Here is a 20257-nt window from a genome sequence, read left to right on the forward strand (position 1 = left end):
TGGTTCTTTCGGAAAAATCATTCAATGATTTGGATCTACATTTTTTCCACCATCTTGGCTGCCACCACAGAATTCCATTAGTTAATATTTGCTTCTTTGTGCTCCTGATTTATTAAGAATCTGAAATCTGAATCTGAAAATGCCCACATGGCGGCCCTCACTGCTGCTGGGGTGATTTGAAATTGAAAAGGTCCCATTCCATTCCCAAGCCTGGGAGCCACTGAGAGCTGTGGTCCCCCACCCTGGCTGCAGGCTGCAACTACTGGCTACTTTAGAGCCCTTACTCTCCTTGCCGTCCAGACTGATCAACTTTAATTTTATGCACTTCCCCTTTAACTCACTTAGAGGCCAAGACCAAGTACATTGTAAGTGCTCAGTTCACATGTGTTGAATGCATCTGTGCACCCATCGGCAGTGGGTGTGCAGGTGACAATGCTGGGGGTCTGGGGACAGAGGAGGGAGGGGACGGAGCCAGGCACTCACCAGGCCATGGCAGGAGCTGAGGGCTGCAGTCCCCACTCTGGAGCCTTGCTGCAGGACTGTACCCCTGAGGTGGCAGGGGGGCGCGGAGGAAGCCACCATCTTAACGTGGGAGAGGTTTCCATGCCTTCTCTCCACGATGTAGCTCTTGGAAAGAAATCCCTGATTGACTGTCAAGTTGAAAAGCAGGTCCTTCTCCTCATGCGAAATTCTGTAATATACCCGGTCCTCTGGGCCATCCACGGCCCTCTTCCTCCTGCTGCTGGTGAAGGCATGGTGCAAGCCATATGACAGAAAATGCCCCTGCGCATCTACTCGGACGGGTGCCACCACGTGGTATTCTGGCAGGGCCTTGACGAAATGCTCTGAAAGGAAAGGAGACACGGTAAAGCAGAGATCCCTGCTGAGTCTGTAGCAAGGCCCACATACTTCCGTTTGGAGCTCAGATTTTAGGTTGTTCATTGCAAAACCCCACTGTTGGCTGGACATTTCGAGATCCTTTCCACCAAACAAATACTGTCAACAGTAAAGTCCCTGAAGAACTGACCCAGGACTCCCTTCTCAATGAGGTGTGACTGTCTAAGCTGACCCTGAGGAAGAGCTCTGGATGTCAGAGGTTTACCAGTGACAAATTAAGGTGAGAATTAATTCATAAAGAATACTCTTAGGAAGGAGGCACGATCAGTATGACAAACAGGAACATTTCAGGGCTAGAGTTCGTAAATACAAACCATAGCACTTCACTTTTTATTAAGGAGTTTAAACACCTTGGGGAGGTCCTGCTAAAGGAGGTTAAGGGAAGATAAAAGGCAAAAACCCAGCAAACCCATCGTGTACACTGTGACAAACCTCGCACCAATAACAGCGCAAGTGGTCCCTAATGTAGCTTAAAGGAACTTGGGCATTTCTTTTTATTTTTATAAAATATACAGAATAAAAGAGTAAGTGAACCCATAAGGATCTGAGGCACAGATGCAAAATATAAAAGTTGCCACTTTCACAAGGCAGAACAGGAACATTCGTGCCTTCCACACAAGAACACAGACACGGGCTCACATTCACATCTCACTTCTAGTTCCTCATTTTGACATTTGAGAATAACAAGGAATCTAACTTTTAGGGAGTAATTATCACTCTGGAACACAAACTATTTAAAGTAAACTGTTAACACTTAGTAAGATAAACTAACCTTTTGCTTGAGGCAAATAAGTAGAAAAAAAGAAAACAAAAATGGAAGGAAGTGGGGGAGGAAGGAGAGAAAGGGAAAGCAAGTCTACTTGCTACCTTGCAGCTGTGCTCCCTTGTTCTAACCTGTATTACTTTGCTCCTGTCACTTCCCCAGAACTACGCTCTTCTCACTCTCTATCAATATCCTGCTTCTTCCTGTTCATGCTTCAAAGCCCCAACTCCAATCCTCCCTATTCTCCCTCCTCATGCATCTGGTTGAAGTTCTCTCCGCACCTCTGAACCCACCTCCATTCCTTACTTTCTCTACCTCCCAGAATGGCCTTATTTCACATGCCTTTTGTTTCTTAGGCTATTTATGCCCACGTCCTTCGGAGGCCAGAGTCTTGCACATCGCAGCCTGGATGGAGGAATGAGCACACTTGTAGCTGGTTAGTTCAAAGAACTGGACTTGATGGGGTACAATGACAAAAGACCTTCAAACACACTTTGAGGAGAGGTTTATCTCCACCTTAAATGAGTACAGTCTCACTCTTCAGTACTAACAAATTGTCTCAATTTGTAGGTGCAAAATGTCCAGGCCCGTTACTTCAACTGCAGCAGTGAGAAGGAATAGGCCACACAGTGACGCAGGCAGATCTTCAAAACAAGGCTCAAGGAGAAGTACGAAACAGGACAACTTAATGCAGACCCACTTACGTTAATGGAAAATGTGTGCTCATAGAAACAATACTACAAAGTTTGCCGGAGCATGCGCAAACAAACAGTACACATGGAACCCATTAAAATGGTCTTCTACAGGGAAGAATGAAAGTGAAGAATAGGAAGAAAATGCATACATGAATAAAAAAGAAACAGGGTTCTGTATCAATTAATGATGCTACTATACCAGAACTAGGAGTCAAGTTGGCTTAGCGCTCTGTGCCGCCCTCCCCCAAGGACTAGCTGGACCTCTGTGGTATTGGAGCTTCACTGCCCTGCTCTTCCAAGATCGGCCCTCAGGAGAGGAATGGCCAGGTTGGGTGAGGGGGTGCAGTGGGCTTCTGTTCGTGATCCTCTTAGTAACTTCTCTTCTTTTTCTGGTAGCTATGTCTCCGGCTCCCCCAGGGCTGGAGCAATGGAGGGAAGTCGGAGGCAGGAAAAGCCTTATTCAGCTGAATACCCATGCGGCCGTCCCCTCAGCATGTGGCCAACGTCGAGGTGCTGACTCCCTCTCTCAAAAATCAGATCTTATGTCCCTTATAGGGCCTGTCTCTGAAGATGCAACTCAAAGAGTAAGCACAATATTTGAAAGTATAAATGAAAGACTAAAGCACCTATTTCCCAAGGACTGCAGGAGCAAACAAATTTATAGCTTTTGACGAAGTTGCTTTTAACTTCGTGGATTTTTTAAAAAGCCAGCATAATGTGGCTGCATAATAATGCAGTGATAACAATTATGCTAGCCATTTAATGAACACTTGCTATGAGCCAGTAACTATAAGCCTCTCTTTATTCAATACTCACAACAGCCCCATGATAGAATTATCCCCATTTCACAGATAAAGAAACTGAGTCTAAGGGAGGGCACAGAGCCCATATGCAACATTACTTGGATTAAAATCTTGTGCTTCCTATTTCAAAATCACGTTCTTGCCCCTGTACGTCAGGTACATACATGCGCATGCCCTTGGCAGAGAATGTAACAGAACAGAGGCAAGCACACTGCCCCTGGCAAAGATATTCCAACAAGCAAAGAACTGCTTGACTTCTTTAAGAGGCCTCCGTCTGCCTGGCAATAAATGGAGCTACTAATTGCCTTTTTATCAGAGTCCTAGGACCTAGGGTTGGCTCTGCCCCTTGATGTTACTGCAACGGAGGCAGATCAGCCCTGTCAGCCCACAGGGCTAGATGGAAATACCATGGAAATGTACGGAGTGTGGTTAATGTCGGTGGACCAACTACGGTTGCCTCATGTGTACCCTGAGCATAACAACAATATCTGCCTCTCAGGGTGGGATAAGGATCCAATGTATTAATATAGGTAATAGATTTAGAACAATGCCTGACACATAGCTCTCACTAGCTATTGTTGATCTTAAAGACAGAAACTTGGCTACCAGTGATCTCTGTGGCCGTAAATACGTGTGACCTCCAATCGAAGGAGGGGAGAAGCCCCGTTCACCTTGGGTTCCTCCCAGTAGGCATTTTGTTTGGAAGACTAGGTAGCTATAACCTTGGCCAACAGAAAGCAGAGCCCAAAGGGAATATAGAAGGAGCAGAGAAATAAGATGTCAGGAAATAACAACAGCTCCTCATTTTTACCATTGCAATAGTCAAGCAGAGCATTCAAATTATACCAATTTGATCTTATCTAATGCTTGGAGTTCTCAGGGGAAAGTATTATTAACGGTGTCCCTCGTCTCAGCCTTAACTCCTACCTCTGTAAAAAATAATAATAATAATAATAATAAAGAGGGGTGAGGATTTATGCCGGGCAACATGACCCCGAGCCCACCCTTCGGAGCTCAGCCCCGCATGCCTCTCCAGGGTCTGCGTCAGGCTGAGGGGAGGCTGGGACGCACTGTAATGACATCACAGTCGACTTCGGGGTTCGTGAAAATAAGTTATGAGCCCTGAACACTTTGATTTGCCTTGTTTAAAATTCAATTGGAAACCACAAATACTTCATGAGTACAAGCACTTTTGAAAACACGAAATACCAAGTGATCTCTTACCCTTTGCTTCAGAAGAAAAGCGAAAGGTGAGAGAACATTCACCTGCCAGTTTTTATAAATTTAGGGTTAAATCTAGGATTATTCTTCATGTTTATTTCTATGTTAGAGAGCAATTGAATTTCTAAGGCTCCTTACTGAAAAGGGCAATGAAATTCCTATAAATGGGTATTTATTTCATAATTATCTTCCACAGATTGCTGTAACCTTTCAACTGTATTTTTATTATAGGACACTATGTGTGTGAAAATGTTGTGGAGAATCATGTTGGTCCCCTCAAAGTTGAAAAATAAGGCACATGAGGGTGGCTTTGTTCCCCAACCCTGTGATAACTAACCTGCAGAGCGTAACTGCTCAATATTATTAACACATGTAAAATATCAAAACGGTGACATCTCTTCTTACATGAAGGACATATCCAGAATCATTTTCTCCTTGTAGAACTTACTTTTTCCGCCCCCGCAAATGGCATAAAGGCATGATTACAACATTTGTGTTGAAACACACAGCCACACTCCCAGCGTCCTTGCACAAGCCCATCTCTAGCGTGGGATCAAGCATCTGCCCTGTGGGTTTCATGGAGCTGCCGAGAGCAAAAGAGGTCACAGAAGTGACCAGCGGTGACTTGCAAACGGCCCAGGGAATAACCCACCTACGAGGACAGCACTGGCTATAGGAGAGAGGCAGCATGTCGGGAGCAAGACGAGCATTTCCCATTGCTCTGGTCCTTGGTGGGGACCCCTGTGGAAGTCATTGCACAACCGAGCAATGTGGCAAGCATGCTGAGCAGAGTTCGTTTGCCAAAGCTGTTTCTAGTCCCAGAAAGGATTGGATTTATCTCCCATCCTCTTTCCTCAGTCTAAAATCCGGACTCTGCCCCACCTTTAGACCTAGAAGGAACTGTAGTGGTTACCTAGTTTCGGAGTGCGTTTCCAACTGTGGGACTCTTCCCCCCTCTGGTGAAGTGGCAATAGGTGGGTGCTCAATAAATCCACGCTGACTAACAGACTGACTGCCTAGGCCACCCATTCCTTGTCTGTAAAAGTAAGAAGGATGGGAGAAGTGATAGCTAGAGTAATTTGCAAGTTTAAAAGTTCAGAGTTTGGGTGCAATTCAAAAATGTTGTCAGCGTTCCAGTGGGAGTCTGGGGAAACCGGCCAATGGCGAAGCAGCAGGCAGGTCATTTGGAAGCAAAACCCAGGTCATCCTATTCCCAGGAAGCCTCAAAATCTTCTTCTCTGACTAGTTTGCTCTCTCAACTTAGTCTTGGATGAAGGACACATATTTTGGTGAAAAGGCTTTAAAAATCTGAAATTATTTTCAAAACCTGTAATACCTACACAATGCTAATAAACTCAGCTCAGAGCACATTACAGCTGTTTTTCAACGTCAACCACTCTCAGTCCATAACCCTAAAGGTGACCACGAGAAACAACCACCTCCCACTCTTCAGGGAAGAGAAAGAAAGCAAGGCCCTGGGCTGTCTGTCTGCTCCACACTACACCAAATTCTCTTCCACTACAATGTAGATGCCGAGCAGACACAGCCGAAAACCCACCCAGGAGAACGTGTGTCTTTGAACCAAGCCATCTCCAAATTCCCTGGGAAGTGCTTGCAGGCTTTGTTTGTGCTGCCACAGAAGAGAGACTTTTCACAAAGGGGCTGTTTTTCAAAGAACAACAAACGCTGCTATTTTAAACTTGGGGGTAGGAGATGGTATCTGGACCGTTTACACAAGCGAGTGCTGGCTGACTGACATCCAACCCCAGTGCTGCGGGCGCCAGCTTCCAAGCAAAGCAAAGGGTCTGGCATCTGGTGGCTCTTGAAGTCTCAGCAGACGAGCTCTCCGGCAGGTTTGAACTTTGCAATGTAGGCACAAACCCTCACGAGGAAATCCTAAGAAGGCTGTGCTGGTGATGTCTACCACCCAAGTGGTCTTGGGGATCAAAGGGGGTCAGGGAGCTATGGCAGCTTCCCAAGACTTGAGCACAGTCAGCAGATAGAGGACTTAACGGATGCTAACCCAGTGCGCTGTGTGTGTGCCCTGAGTGCATGTGTGTGTGTGTGTGCGCGCGCGCGCGTGCGCGCGCGCCTGTGTTGTGCCTATTACCGCTATTGGACAATGCTGCTTCATTGTAAGGGGCCCGCCTCTGGAGTCAAGCTACCTGGGTTCAAAACCTCAGTCAGCTGCTAGCCAGGTCCAGAAACTCTCCCGGCTTCAGCGGCCTCATCTGTAAACAGCGGCAGTCACTGAGGTCCTGCACCCAGCAGGCTGCTGTGGGTGGCCAGTGGGCTGCCGCGCAGAGCGCCTTAGTAGTCTTGGAGCCACGCAGGCCACTCTAGTGCTGTGACAGTTTTCTCCCAGAGGCACAATGAACTGTCCACCAAACGGCTAAGTGTCTGCCCCTTCCAAGGCCAGTAAAATAGCTCAGGCAACAGTACCACCCGTGTAGGGGGCTGCACTTAACAATAATTAACAACAACAAATCGTCTGCTGCAACGGCTCCAGTGCTTTCTATGGCAATAGGAGCGTCACAAAATTCAAAGAGAGATGCAGCTGGCTGTGATCAGGAAGGCCGGACAGGGGAACCAGAGCCCCTAAGGTGGTAAATTTTCCCCAAAAGGACTGTTATATTTAAAACACAGCCCTAAATCTTTCCAGGAAACCAAAACACAGCCAGGCTCAGCCAGCAGGAGGGCGGAATCAGATTTCCCCGTTCCCTGACTAGCAGTTTAAAATGGACTAGAAACGCTCCGATGTCTGCCCGTAGCCAGTTGGAATTTTATTAAAAAAATCACGTTCGTGCTCAGATTCTGAGAAAGAGGAGATGAAGCAGTGCAGCTTCAGAGGACACAGAGAGAAAGGTGGGGTGCTCGCCAGCTACCTCGGGGGCCTGACTGCAGCAGCAACAGGAGAGAGAGAGGCGGGCTCCCACCTTTCGGTAAGAATTAAGGAATCCTCACCTGAAACACTGGATTCTGAGAAGTACTGTTACTGAGCTCCCAGCTCCGATTTCCTCACCGCTGAGCCAAAAGGCTCCGCAGAGTTCAGCCCAGTGGGGGAGGGGGAAAGGGAGCCACCAACTTTTCACTGGTTTTACCACGACGGTTTTCAAAGGAGACAAAGAAAAGCCACCAACCTTGCCTCCTGTCCGGGAAGCGCACCTGGCCGGGCTGCGGGTGTCTGCCATAGCACAGGCCCCCAAAGGTCAGGAGCTGAGCCACCACCGAGAGGTTTGCAAGCCAGCTCCCCTGGGCACATGGCATGATTCAGTTGTTGGGCAGAAGAAAAGTTACCAAGTTTTAGCTCTCAACTTAAGAAACCGAGTCCTTGCCTGTGGCCGAGCGGGGAGACGCCGGGGTGCATGGTCCAGGCGTGGGGCGTGAGCGGCGGAAAAGCTGCCCAGAGCTCCCGTCGCTTTTTTAAGCAGAGAGGGGCTAGTTACCTTGATTTCCCCTCCCTCCTCCTGAAAGGGGAGTGATTTCAGCGGACAGCCTCTGTTTGGTGCGGGGTGTGGAACGGGTCGGGGCGGGGGGGCGCAGCCCACCCCAGATCCCCACCCCTCTTCCTCCCGCGCCCAAGCCTCGCGGCCGGCTCTGCGCATCTTCCTCCGGGACTCCCACCCCCGCGCTCCTCCGCCCCGCCCAGCGCCCGGGCGAGCCGGCCAAATAGGGGAGCCCCGCGAGAGCCACCCTGGGCGGGACTCCGGGAGGGAGGCCCCAGGCCAGCCCCTCACCAGGCCCGAAGGCCGGCGGAGGACTTGGAGCGCAGAGGTGGGGCAGAGGCACCACACTCCCCACCCTCTGCAGCTCAGTGCTGCCCCCTTTCCTGCCTTCCTCCTCCCGGGTCCGAACTTTCCCTAACATTGCTCACAATACTGAGGCTCCTCCGCCGGCCAGACTTCTGGGGGATCCTCTTCCAGCCAAGCGAGGACTCCCACTTGAAAAACGAATAATAGATCATTTTTCTCTTTGCCAAGTCACACAAAGGGAAACGGTCTGAGCTAATTTGCTGGTTTGGCCCTGGGCAAGTCCCTTCCTCTGTGCGAAAGGTCACTTGACCAAATGATTACCAAGTGATAGGAACGAGTCTGCAGGTCTCGCTGGTGGTTTTCTACCTCGATAACCCCAGCCTACCTAGCCCATCTCCACTCACCCAAAAGGACACGGGCAGAACAGAGGAAGTAAGGCAGCCCAAGGGGGTGCCAGCGCTTTCTCCAGTTCACCTAAACAGGCTGTCCCCGGGGGTGTGCGTTCAGAGGTTGATGCTTCACGTCATCCCCGAGAGAACGCCGCAAGCGGGGGAGCTTTGCCAGGCTTCCTGAGAATTTACTGGGATAACCCAGCCAAGATTTTGCACCTCTGGACTTCAACGGGCCTCCTTACTCCATTCAGGAGGAATTTGGCCCCATGTGGGTTTTCCGTGGATTCCAGCCAACCGTGTGTGTTCAGCAAGAGGTTTCAGATATCAGCTCAGCAGGCAGCCAAATCAAAGCAGTGACCAAGTGGAAGGTGGTCCTACCGGGGCGGGGCCGGGTTCTGCAGAACACTGAACACACGCCCACCAGGACACTCCGAGGGCTATGTGTCAGTTTCCTGTGATTGCCGTTAGGACGTCCCGTAAACTTGGCCAATTCAAACAGCACAGGTTTATTATCTTGCAGCTCTGGAGGTCCGAAGTCTGAGACGGGTCTCACTGGGCTAAAATCAAGATGTTAGCACAGCTGCATTCCTTTCTGGAGGATGAAGGGAGAAGCTGTCTCCCTGCTTTTCGCATTTTCTAGAGGCTGCCCCGTTCCTTGGCGCGTGGCTCTCCTCCCCCGCTGTCAAAGCCAGCAATGACCAGTTGAGTCTTTCATGTCATATCACCCTGTCAGTGTCTCTATTCCCTCCCTTTTCATTTATAAGGACCCTTGTGATTACATTGGGCCACCAGGATCCTCCAAGATAATCTCATCTTAAAGAGAGCTGATTAGCAACCTTAATTCCACCTGCAACCTCTATCCCCTGGCATGTCATATAACATCTTACGTTAGGTCATCATGGGCCAGTCACAGACCTGCTGAAAAGGCAAGGAAATCAGTCATGTAGGAAATCAGGACTGTGTGCTACCTGATAGGCTTCAATGGGGAAAACAGCATCGCTTCTGTGAAATCTCTGCCAAAGATATGTAGCCTGACTCTCACTGCGAGGAAACATCAGACAAATGGAAAGTGAGGGACAGTCTGCAAAATAACTGGCTTTTTCTCTTCAAATGACCATGAAAGGAAAACTGAAAAACTATTCCAGATTAAAGGACACCGAAGAGATATGACCACTAAAGGCAGCACAACTCTGAATCGGATCCTTTGTGACAAAGGACATTGTTGGAACAATTAGGGAGACTGGAAAGGTGAGAAAGGATTGCACGGTCCTATGGTATCCCTGCTAAGTTCCTCGTGGTGATGGCTGTGGTCGTGCAGAAGAGTGTCCTTGTATATTAGAGATACATATTCGGGGTTTGGAGGGACGGGGAGTCTCGTGCACAACTTGTTCTCAAATAATTCAGAGCACAAAATGTTCTTTATTTTATCTTTACTTCCAACTATTCTGTAAGTTTGAGATTGTTTCTAGATGAAAAAAATCATGTAGCAATCTGCTCTGATTCTTTAAAATAATTTAGCACGTGGTGGAGATGCTATAGAACTGGACATTAGAGGAACCCAATATGAGAAGCTAGCAGACAACATGCTCCCGTGCGGGGGTCCCTGAGCACCCAGGCTGAGAGCAGTGGCTGTGACCGTTGTCATACTGATCCTATGTTGGCCCTGAACCACATGGGCACCAGCCCCTTTAGTTTATTCTGCCTTAAAGATCAAGTCTGAATTTAAGAAGAGTATCTATTGTTCCCAAGGAAAGGAAGAAGGGGATGAGAGGCATCAGGGAAACTACATGCCGCTGCCTTAGCAAAAGGGAATTCCGCATTTATTCATCCAACAATATTTCTTGACGGCCCTCTATGTGCACACGTTCGGAATATAGCAATGAATAAAACAGAGACCCTGTCCTCATATTTGCGTATGCTCCAGTCTGGGTAGGGCAAGGGAGAGGAATAGAGAGAAACAAACAAGTAAATATGTGATATGAATGACAGTGATGAGAACAATAAGCAAGCTAAGGAGGACAGGGAGTGATTGAGAAGGTGAGCTCCTGCTTTCTACAAGGGGGCTATTTTTTCAAGAGTGATTCACTAGCTCACATTGGAGGTGGGAAGGTGGGGAAGGAGTCCTGGCTCTACGTACTCAACTGCACAGAAGAAAAAACAAGGCGCAGAGACCAAAGACTGAGTTTGTTTGGTTAAGCAACTAACCCCACTCACTAGTAAATGCAGCTTAATCAGTGTCCCCGAAATCTGACCTGATTAGAGAGTCTCGCATGGAGCGTGGTGCCAGGAAGGGATGAAAGTACTAAGGAATGTCCACAACCTCAGTTTACCGCACTCTTTATACCCCCTTATCCCACTGGGCTCAGCCAGAGCCTGTGAGTGGCCGGGGTTGGGCTTCTCCTCCTTATCGCTGCTCTTTGGTATCCTCCAGGGACCCTTTGAGAGCAGAACTTCAGCTGTGCCCCAGGAAACTCTGAAGTGAGTAAAGGAGATCAGTTCAGGCAGCAAGGAGGATATACCGTTATAGTACCCACTCTTTTTTTAGTGGCATTGAGGTATGATTGATGTACTATAAGCTGCATGTGTTTACAGTTGCAATTTTATGTGTTGACACATTTACACCCATGAAACCATCACCGCAGTGTGTCCGTTGGGGGGGGGGGGCAGGTGCACGAGTGTGTTCGTGTGCGTGCGTGTGCATTCAAGCCAGGAGTTTCCTCCTGCCCCAATGTGCATCACCCCCGACCACAGGAAACCACTGTCCTGCTTTCTGTCCCAGGACGCGGGTTAGCACTTCTGGAATTTTGTATAAATGGAGTCATCCAATATGTGCTCACTTTTGTCTGCCTTCTTTCACTCAGCATTGTTATTTGAGATTCATGGATGTTTTGTTTATCAACATTTGGCTCCTTTTTATTTCTGCACAGTATTCCATCATGTAGATCTGCCACAAATGAGCAAATCATTTACCTTGTCACTAATTTATCTGTTGACCACTGGGAAATTGGACACCTAAACTAAAATCAGGCAGATGTGTACATACCACTAATTCACGTTCAACATTTTTTCTCGCCTCCGATGAAGCGAGGCTCCTGTGTGCTCCATCAACTGCATTGCAGGGGACAGTATGTGTTTTTCTTCAAGGTAAAGCAACTTTAAAACGTACACATCAAAATAATTTTTAAAAGCAGGCTTTGAAGTTAACCCTGGATTAAGATAAAAGTTCTCTTAATGCTTTATGGTTTTGTAGAGTCTCACAGAGCTCCCCACACGGGCGGCCAAGGTTTAGGTTATCTCCGTGCCGGGAAATGAATGTTGGCGGCGCTTTCATTCTCCAGAGCACAGAAGGCCAGACTCTGTGCTCTCCAAGAACCTTTCTTGGGACTCAGGGGGCAGCCAGCTGAGGGCTAGCTGCCTCCGCTAACACCTCACCCACCTCAGCCATGCTTTCCCAATGCTCCGTCCAGGCTTGTCTCCTCTGTTGCTTCATCCCATCCGAGTGTGGTAGATAACACCAACTCATGCATGATCAGTTACCTGCTGGTTGTCCTGCTAAATCTTTTTTTCTTTAGATCTTATTTATTTACTTTTTAGAGAGAGAGGAAGAGAAGGAGAAAGAGAGAGTCCATGATGGCCTGCCTCTCACACACCCCCAACCGGGGACCACAACCAGGGACTGCAACCCAGGCATGTGCCCTGGCAGGGAATGAACAGGCGGCCTTTCGGTTCTCAGGATGGCACTCAATCTGCCGAGCCACAGCAGCCAGGGCAAGTCTTCCTAAATCTTCCCTGCATCTCTTGACAGGCCTCCGAGCACAAAGGTTTGTCTTGGCTCCGTTCCCTGCTTCCTGCAGTGAAGCAGTGGTTGTGATTCATCTCTTGAAGGTGAGTGGGGCGATATGTGTATAGAGAGACAGATGGAGCCCGTGAATGCGGGTGTGCGATTTTTTTATTCATTTGTATTCACTGTGTTTTATTCATTTCTGCCTTTCACTCCAAGATAAAAATGGTAAGTGAATATGGTGACTTGGTGGAGAACGATCTACGCTGAGGCTTAAGGAGACACCCCTATTCCAAACTCCATCTGGCCTTGGGAAATAGATTCTGGTTTAAGTTAATAGCTGACCCCTTCTTCTCTTTGCCTTCAAGGATAAAATAGACTCCTCTGTAGATTTGCTTAATGCCAATGTAACTACTTAAATCACAAGTCACCACAGCAAGAAGAGGTTTGCTAACATTGACCTAGGGGACATTTGCTTCAATAGAAACGCTGTCCCTCAGCAGAAGGTGGGGCGTTGGCCGTTGCTCAGGGGATGATGGTGGCGGTGAGAGAACCCCTCCCCCACCCCCCCACCCCCGCACATGGCTCTCACTCCAGCATGTGGTCTTGGAATGTAGACAAAAAAAAGGAACCAAGGGCAGGCACCCCGCTGGTGAGCATTTGGCAAGTGAGACCAAAACTCCGGTTTTATTAAGGGAGAGGGGATATGGTATGTATAATTCACTTCAAAATATTTTATTATCTATAAAGAATATGAACCTTGAAGACAGTGAGGCAATGTTTCATCAAAAGCTCACACTGCACGTCAGCAACTAAAAGTACTTTATCTGTCTTTATCTGTGATAAACACCAGATGTTTCTTAACTGGAATATTGGAGCAATGTGGCTTGATGAAGCCATTGTAGAGATACTCCCCAACCTTGTACAAACAGGATATAAATATCCAGCCCAAGAAGCTTCCACGGTCAACCTCAGAGGCACTATAGAAAGGCAGTTTGCCCTTCCAACTCAAACAACTGAAGAGCCATGGGCACAACATATGAAATAATGGTTTTCAGACAACAGACAAACATCAGCCCAGGACAACAGTCCCTGAGAGAAGGCCGACTAGCGGTGTGAGCCCGGCAGGTACTCAGCCTACCGCCTGGTGAGAGCTCTCACACTGTAGCGCAGGGAAAGGGACCCCAAGCAGCTCCACGGTGTCTCCAGATTGAGGGGGCAGTTAAGCCAAGGTCACTAGGAGTTTGCAGGACAGATTTTGAAAGAAGAGAGACCTGCCCAGGCAGGAGAGAGCTGTGTAGCCAGAGAGAGTTTCAGAAATTTGCAGCGGGTTCCCTCAAGCCTTGAGCTGAGTACTGCTCCGCCCATACAGGCGATGCACTACCTGCAGCAGGAGAAAAGACACAACGCTGGGAAGCTTCGCATGGGGCAGCTCCCGCGGTCACAGAGGGCCAGGAACAGGTTGCTCTCCCGCCAGTGGAACTGGGAGGGAGCTTGTCAATCACAGGGCATCAGCAGGATAGTGCCTCGGGAGGCGGGCAGAATCAGACTGGAACAAAGGCTGTCCTGATCTCACCTGACAAAACTTAAAAGCAAGCCTTCAGAAGGCACAAACTCTTTAGAAGTAACTTAAACAGGACCCAAAACCAAGTGCGGGTATATTTCAAGTGTATAAATATATTGAGCACCCAACAAGGCAAAATTCACCCTGTGTTATCAAGTTAAAACAAAAAGGATCAGGCATGCAATAAAGCAGGGAAACGCAGTTCAAAATGAGGAGAAAAGTTGGTCAACAGAAACAGAATTAGTAGATGAAGATATTTTTTAAGTTATAATAGTTACGTTTTATAGGTTTAAGAAGGTAAGAAGGAAGTACGATCATGTTAAGGAGAGATATAAAAAATGCCCAGGTCAAACTTCTAAGGTTTAAAAAAACAATGTCTGAGATGAAAACTACACTGTGCAGTATTAATAGTTGTTTGGATACTGCAGAAGAAAATATTAGTGAACTTAAAGACACAGAAACTATGCAAAATGAAACACGCATATAGAGACTAAATTTTTTTTTAAACCTGCATCAGGGACCTGTGGAAAAACTTCAAGTAGCCTAATATACATGAAGATGAAGTTCACAAAAAGGTTGAGGGGAAACAAAAACTCTAAACCCACAGAATGAGTTGTATGATTCTTCGGTTTCCACTGACAAATAAATGTGTGTGGCAGAACTGTCTATGAGACATGCGTCTTTGAAACCTGGTAAAAAGGCGGCGGGGAGGGGACCAAGATCGCCCACATCCAACAAAGATGGGAGCAGGGAGAATGTAGGAGCTGGTTCTCTGATTTGTAAAGGTCTGACCTCTGTATGAATGTTACCAGGGCTCCACTGATCCTGAGTAAGTGAGCGAGGAGAGGAATCAAAATGTCAACTCCAAACTGAATATGAAGCAATGAGGAGAACTTAGGAACAGCTGTTCCCATTTCATCCTTGATTGTCACAAGCAAGCCTAGAATTAACAGGTAGTTAAGATGATCAGTGCCATCCCTTCCCCCATACAAACAAACAAACAAACAAACAAACAAAAAACAGGGCATCTAGGGCAATGGTTTGCAGCCTTGGCCACATTCAAGAATGACCTGGGGAACTTTGCAAAAATAACATCTGGTTCTCATTCCAGACCTGTTCAACCAGAATTCCTAGGGGGAAGAACGCACAGAATGTTTTTAAGCTCCCGCAGCGCTGCTAAGACTGCTAAAGAAACAAAGCATGAGTAGGTTATTCTGCCACAGTTGGTTAGAGTGTCGTCCCATAGACAGAAAGGTCATGGGTTTGATTCCCAGTCGGAGCGCATGCCCAGGTTGCCAGCTCCATCCCCAGTCAGGGCACATACGAAAGGTAACCGATAGATCTCTCTCCCCTCCCCACTACCCCTCTCTCTAAAAGCAATGAAAAAGATGCCCTCGGGTGAGGATTTAAAAAACGGGGACGACTAGCGATGACACTGTCATTCAGCATCAGGGATGTTGCAGGTGGTGAAGAGAAGCTGACAACTGTGGTTCAATATGGGTGGGACCAAACTGAGAAGATCCCATATTCATATTTAGTTGATGTGAGCAAGCATAACAGTAGAAGTTTGGAAAAGTGTTTACGTATCCCCATACTTTCTGATTAACCTCTATCCCAAGCCCCCTGAGTAGCCCCTCCCTGCATGGCTCTGCTCCTCTCTTGAGACCCCCACCCCTCATCGCTCCATGATTTAGCAGTTGGAAGGTGAACCCCCAACACAGCAGGGGGGGGCTCTATGTATTTCTGCTCTTGTGTTTAATATGTCCATACTTCTTTCTTAGAAATTAATTTATTTGTCTTTCTCTAATATCTTCAGTTGGAAGCTGAGATCACTGATGTTTAACTCTTTTTCCTTTAGAAAAATATGCATTTGTAGCCATACATTTCCCTCTAAACACTGCTTTAATTGCATCCCACAAAATCTGATATTTCATATTTTTACTATGAGTTACTTTAAAATATAATTTTGTAATTTATTTTATAACATTCTATAAATGTTAGTTCTTCTTTCATCATGGGTTGTTTAAAATGTGTTCTTAATTTTGAAACATTCAAGGACTTCTCATTATCATTCCTTCATTGATTTTTACTTTAATTCCACTGTACTCAAAATACACGTTCTATAAGATTTCAATCTTTTGGAATTTGTTGAAACTTGATTTTGGCCCAGCATGTGGCCTATTTTGGTGAATACACCCTTGAAGAAAGTGTGTTTTCTGGTTTTTGAGACTAGCGTGCAGAGCTTACCTTAGGATGTGCTCCTTCTAGGGTTTTGCCCGAAAGCCTGGACGATCTACTTATCCTTCTCCACTTGACCGGGCTTGAACTACAACCCTCTGTTGCTCTGCTCCTGTGTAGTTGTTACAATATCTGCTCACCTGAGTGGCCCTTCAAATCCTGGTTTCTGCTGGGTATCGTGACAATCGGCCACCCTCTGGTGAACGTGTAAGATGCTCCCAATGATTCTTGCCTCCTAGTAACCATATGTTGTATAACTCCCCTCTCTTTGAGTGTGGACTGGACTTCCCGACTCATCTCTGAAGAACAGGATGCAGCAGAAGTGACACTTCTGGTACTAGGTTATAAGAAGACTATAGTTTTCATGCTGAGCTCTCTTTCTCTCTCATCACTCACCCTGGTGGGAACTAACTGCTATACTGTGCATTAGCCCTGTGGAGAATTCCACCTGGTGAAAGACCAAGGCCTACCAACAGCCATGTGCGTGAACTTCAAGGCAGCTTGCTCACCCTGCCGCTGAAGCCTTCTTCCCGACAAAAACCGCAGCCCTGCTGGCAGCCAGACTGCGGCCCCACAGGGACCACGGGCCACTGGTCCTAAGCTGCACCTGGATTCGTGACCTACACACGGGGAGACAATAGATACTTATTGTTGTACACCGCGAAGTTTTCACAGAAACTGTTATTCATTAAGAGATAAATAACAGAGAAATGAAGAAATGATGAGAAGTAGATGAATTTAGGAATTTTTCAGTTTGGGAGGATTTATTTTTATTCGTGAGGACACGCTAACAGGACCTACTAGACTGGGTTAGTTTGGGTATAAGGGGACATGAGAAACAAGGAATTACTCTTGGGTTTAACTTGAACATCTATGTGAACAGTAATGCCATCTTCCAAGATTGAAAAACCTAATGAAAGATCATCTGCCAGGGAGAACTCTCAAGAAGCAGTTAGACATAAAACTTGGAGTTCTGAGGATTAGAGGCTAGAAATCAGATTTGGAATAATAATAGTATCAACCGCACTGGCTGTGAGCACTGGGTGAGATAATGCAGATAGAACTTTTTGCAAGCTGCACAGAGTTATTATCTGTAGTAGGTAGAATTGTGCCCCCCCCAAAAGATATGTTCAGGTCCTACCCCCTGGCACCTGTGAATGTGACCCTGTTTGGAAAGAGGGCCTTTCAGATATAATTACTTAGGATGAAGTCATACTGAACTAGAGCAGACCCTTCTTCAGTGACTGGTATCCGGATAAGGAGAGAAAACAGAGGCACAGATACACACAGAGGGGAGGCTGTCATCTGAGGACAGAGACAGAGATGGCAGTGTTGCAGCTACAAATCAAGGATTTACCTCAGAACCCCAGAGGTGAGGAGGGGGACACGGGATGCTTTCTTCCCCTGAGCCTCCAAAGGAAACCAATGCTACCAACACCAATTTGATTTCCAACTTCTAGCCTCTGGAATGTTGAAAGCATGAGTTTCTGTTGTTTTAAATCACCCAGTTTGTAGTAATTTGTTACAGCAACCTCAGGAAAATAACGCAGTGTCAAAATAGCCGTGTAATGTGAATGGTTATCCTTGTGTCTAGTATTATTCATATCGTATCTTTGCACACGGGTCCTAACTGTGGTGGAATAAAAGATCTGTGTTATCTGATTGTGGTAGCGCTCGCTGAGAGGCACACAGGGCTCAGTCAGAGGGGCGCTGGCTAGTGCTCAAGGCCCCGCAGGCCTCAGGAGCATGTGGCCCCCGTAGGCTGATGATGAAGAAAAAAATCACTAAACTGTGATTTTAGTGAAATTTAGTAAAACCCCCTTTCTTCCTTTATTTCTAATCCCAGTGTGTGATAAGCCATCGTTGGACATCGGTTCTTTGGCACTTTTTTAAAAAAAACATGGAGAATTAGAAAAGGAATAAAAGTTCAGATGTTGTCAAACTTGGGGGAAAATCAGTATCATCTGGAAGAACGTGTTTTAAAATGTAGATTTGTCGGTGCCTTTCCAACTCCACTGAGAAGTAGAATCTCTGGGGCTGGGAGGAGGCTGCAGGCTCCCCCGCTGACTCTGGAGGCACCTGTCCAGTCCCTGTCCTCAGATTTGCGAATCACAAATTCTCCCATATACAGATGAGAAGCTGAGGCAAAGGGCCTTCAAGGGTCCTCCTAGACTTCCTTGTTTTTTAACAGCACCTTGAAACATGGGAAGGGGGAGCAGGGAGAGAAAGAGGAGGGAATTTAATAGAGACATAACTAGTAAAAAATGAAGTGAAAGACCTTGAAGGTGAGGCTATTAAAGCAGAGATAAGAGGTGTCCACAGAAGCAGCCCGCTGATTGGAGAGCCGAGCTTTTCCATATTAGAACTACTAAAGGAGGTGGTTTGGTTTGGTTTTCTTTTTTTTACCGTTACTAAGGCCCTGGCGCCCCCTAGCGGGAAAGGTAAGCAGTCCAGATTCTAGAGTGAAGCGTGATCTCTCTGAAACTGTTCTCTTGTTTCGGAATCAAGATTGTTTCCATTTCCTTTCATATGTTTTGGGTAACACGTTTCTTTTTTTACCAAGTTTTTTTCCCCACATCCTCTGATTTAAAGTCACAACCTCTTTATCTCTGTCAGTAAAGTCGCGAGCCCATCAAGACTGAGGACAATTATGCTTAAGAAGCTTTGTTTCAGTTTTGTTTCAGACAGCGAGGAAAACATTTCAAATTCCTTAAGTCTTTCCTAAAAAGTGTAACTTCCACTAGAGCAGTTGAGCAACCATTGGAATAAACTCCGATTTGAAAAGTAATTAAAATGGTTTAGACTAGTTTCCTTTGCCCAAAGGAATGTAGAAGATTCTTCAGAATTTACTTCCTTTGGTATGAAAAACACCAGGCAAAGAGTTATTATCATAATAGTAGCGGAAATAGGGAGCTAGGGATCCAAAATAGCTCTGTGGAATCTTCTATTCCAACTGCACCAAGGCAAAGAAAGCGCAGGTGTATGTGAATAGCCTGTTTGCTGAAGAGCTTTGGGCTGAGAGCTAGGCAGGTGGTATCTAACGTCTGTGAGCTCGGCTCACCGATTTTATGCTCTGCTTCGCTTAATGCTCAGAATATACCAAAGCAGAGGGCAACACTTGAACCTTTGAAAGTCCTGAGAGTCAGGCACCAATTAAAGTGGTCAGCTAATTAAAGGAAGCAAAGCGGAGCTTGCATTTGTGTATTCAGTAAGAGCCCAACATCTGATTTAGGGTCTGAGCATCAAAAGAAGCCACGACCATTGCTTTTTAAAAAAATGGGCAGGGTATCGTGCATTATTAGAACCAAGCTCCATGAAATTTCAAAGATAAAGGGGAGTGAGGAAGAGAACAAATTCAGATAGGCACGTTTGGGAATAAAAAAGAAAAAGCGATCGCAAGTCAGAGTAGACTTTCTCCAGGAACATAGGTCAATAAAAGGTTGAGACTATTTCCTCCTGCAACTCGGAAGAAGAAAAGGAGAGTTGGCCAGTGGGCTGCGCCTGTTGCCCACCTCCTCCTCCTCCCCCGCGGCCGGCGCGGTGAAGTTCAGCACCGCGGAAAGCGCCCCCGCCGTCCCAGGGGTTTACGCATGCTCCTGGGGAGCCGGCAGCCTCCGCTTCGCGCGGGCTAGCGCAACTCCCCGGGGCGCCGCGGGCAACTAGCTGGGAGTTGACAGCGGCGGAGACCGAGGCGCGAGGCAGCGAGGGCGACATCGACAGACCTCCAGAGAATCAGAGCGAGGCAGACGGATCTCTCCTATGCCTGCTTATCTCACAAAGGACAGAAACCGCGTTCAAGCTGAAGAAACCAACAAAGGTATTTGAAAGAAAAGGAGCGGTGCCCAATAGCAGTCCTGAGCGCCGGATGGTTTGTGCGCTGGTGCTCAAGTGACCGCGGGAAACGCGGGGGTGGGGGGGTTGTGAGTAGTGCTGTAGGGAACCGAAGACTCCCCTCTGGGCTGCAGAACCCTGGGACGCCGTTCCTCTGCTCTCTAACTCCCTCCCGAGCGGAAACTGAGCGCAACTCCGCGCGCCGGGGACGCACTTGGCACCCAGTTCTTAGGCTGTCTTTGGTCGCTGCTTTGAAAGCTCCCAAGTACGCCCTGCGCCCTCGCCCCAGAACGGAACCCCGGGCAAGGTGGACACCCTTA

General features: G+C 47.3%; 1 protein-coding gene across 1 annotated transcript in view; it reads right to left on the reverse strand.

Moving 5' to 3' along the window:
* ADAMTS12 (ADAM metallopeptidase with thrombospondin type 1 motif 12) overlaps window positions 1–7661 on the reverse strand; it is a 230100-nt gene extending 222439 nt beyond the window's left edge. The window contains exons 1-2 of the mRNA XM_054583922.1: window positions 7520–7661; window positions 484–845 (exon numbers count right to left, since the gene is read on the reverse strand). Of these exons, the coding sequence (XP_054439897.1) occupies window positions 484–845; window positions 7520–7646 (489 nt within the window). The 5' untranslated portion in view covers window positions 7647–7661. The remainder of the gene's footprint in view (window positions 1–483; window positions 846–7519) is intronic.
* Window positions 7662–20257: the final 12596 nt, after the last annotated feature.

This window comes from Pteronotus mesoamericanus, unplaced genomic scaffold, assembly GCF_021234165.1.
Source record: "Pteronotus mesoamericanus isolate MK-2021 breed Mesoamerican mustached bat unplaced genomic scaffold, CSHL_Meso_final contig_75, whole genome shotgun sequence".
NCBI classification, from domain to species: Eukaryota; Metazoa; Chordata; class Mammalia; order Chiroptera; family Mormoopidae; genus Pteronotus; species Pteronotus mesoamericanus.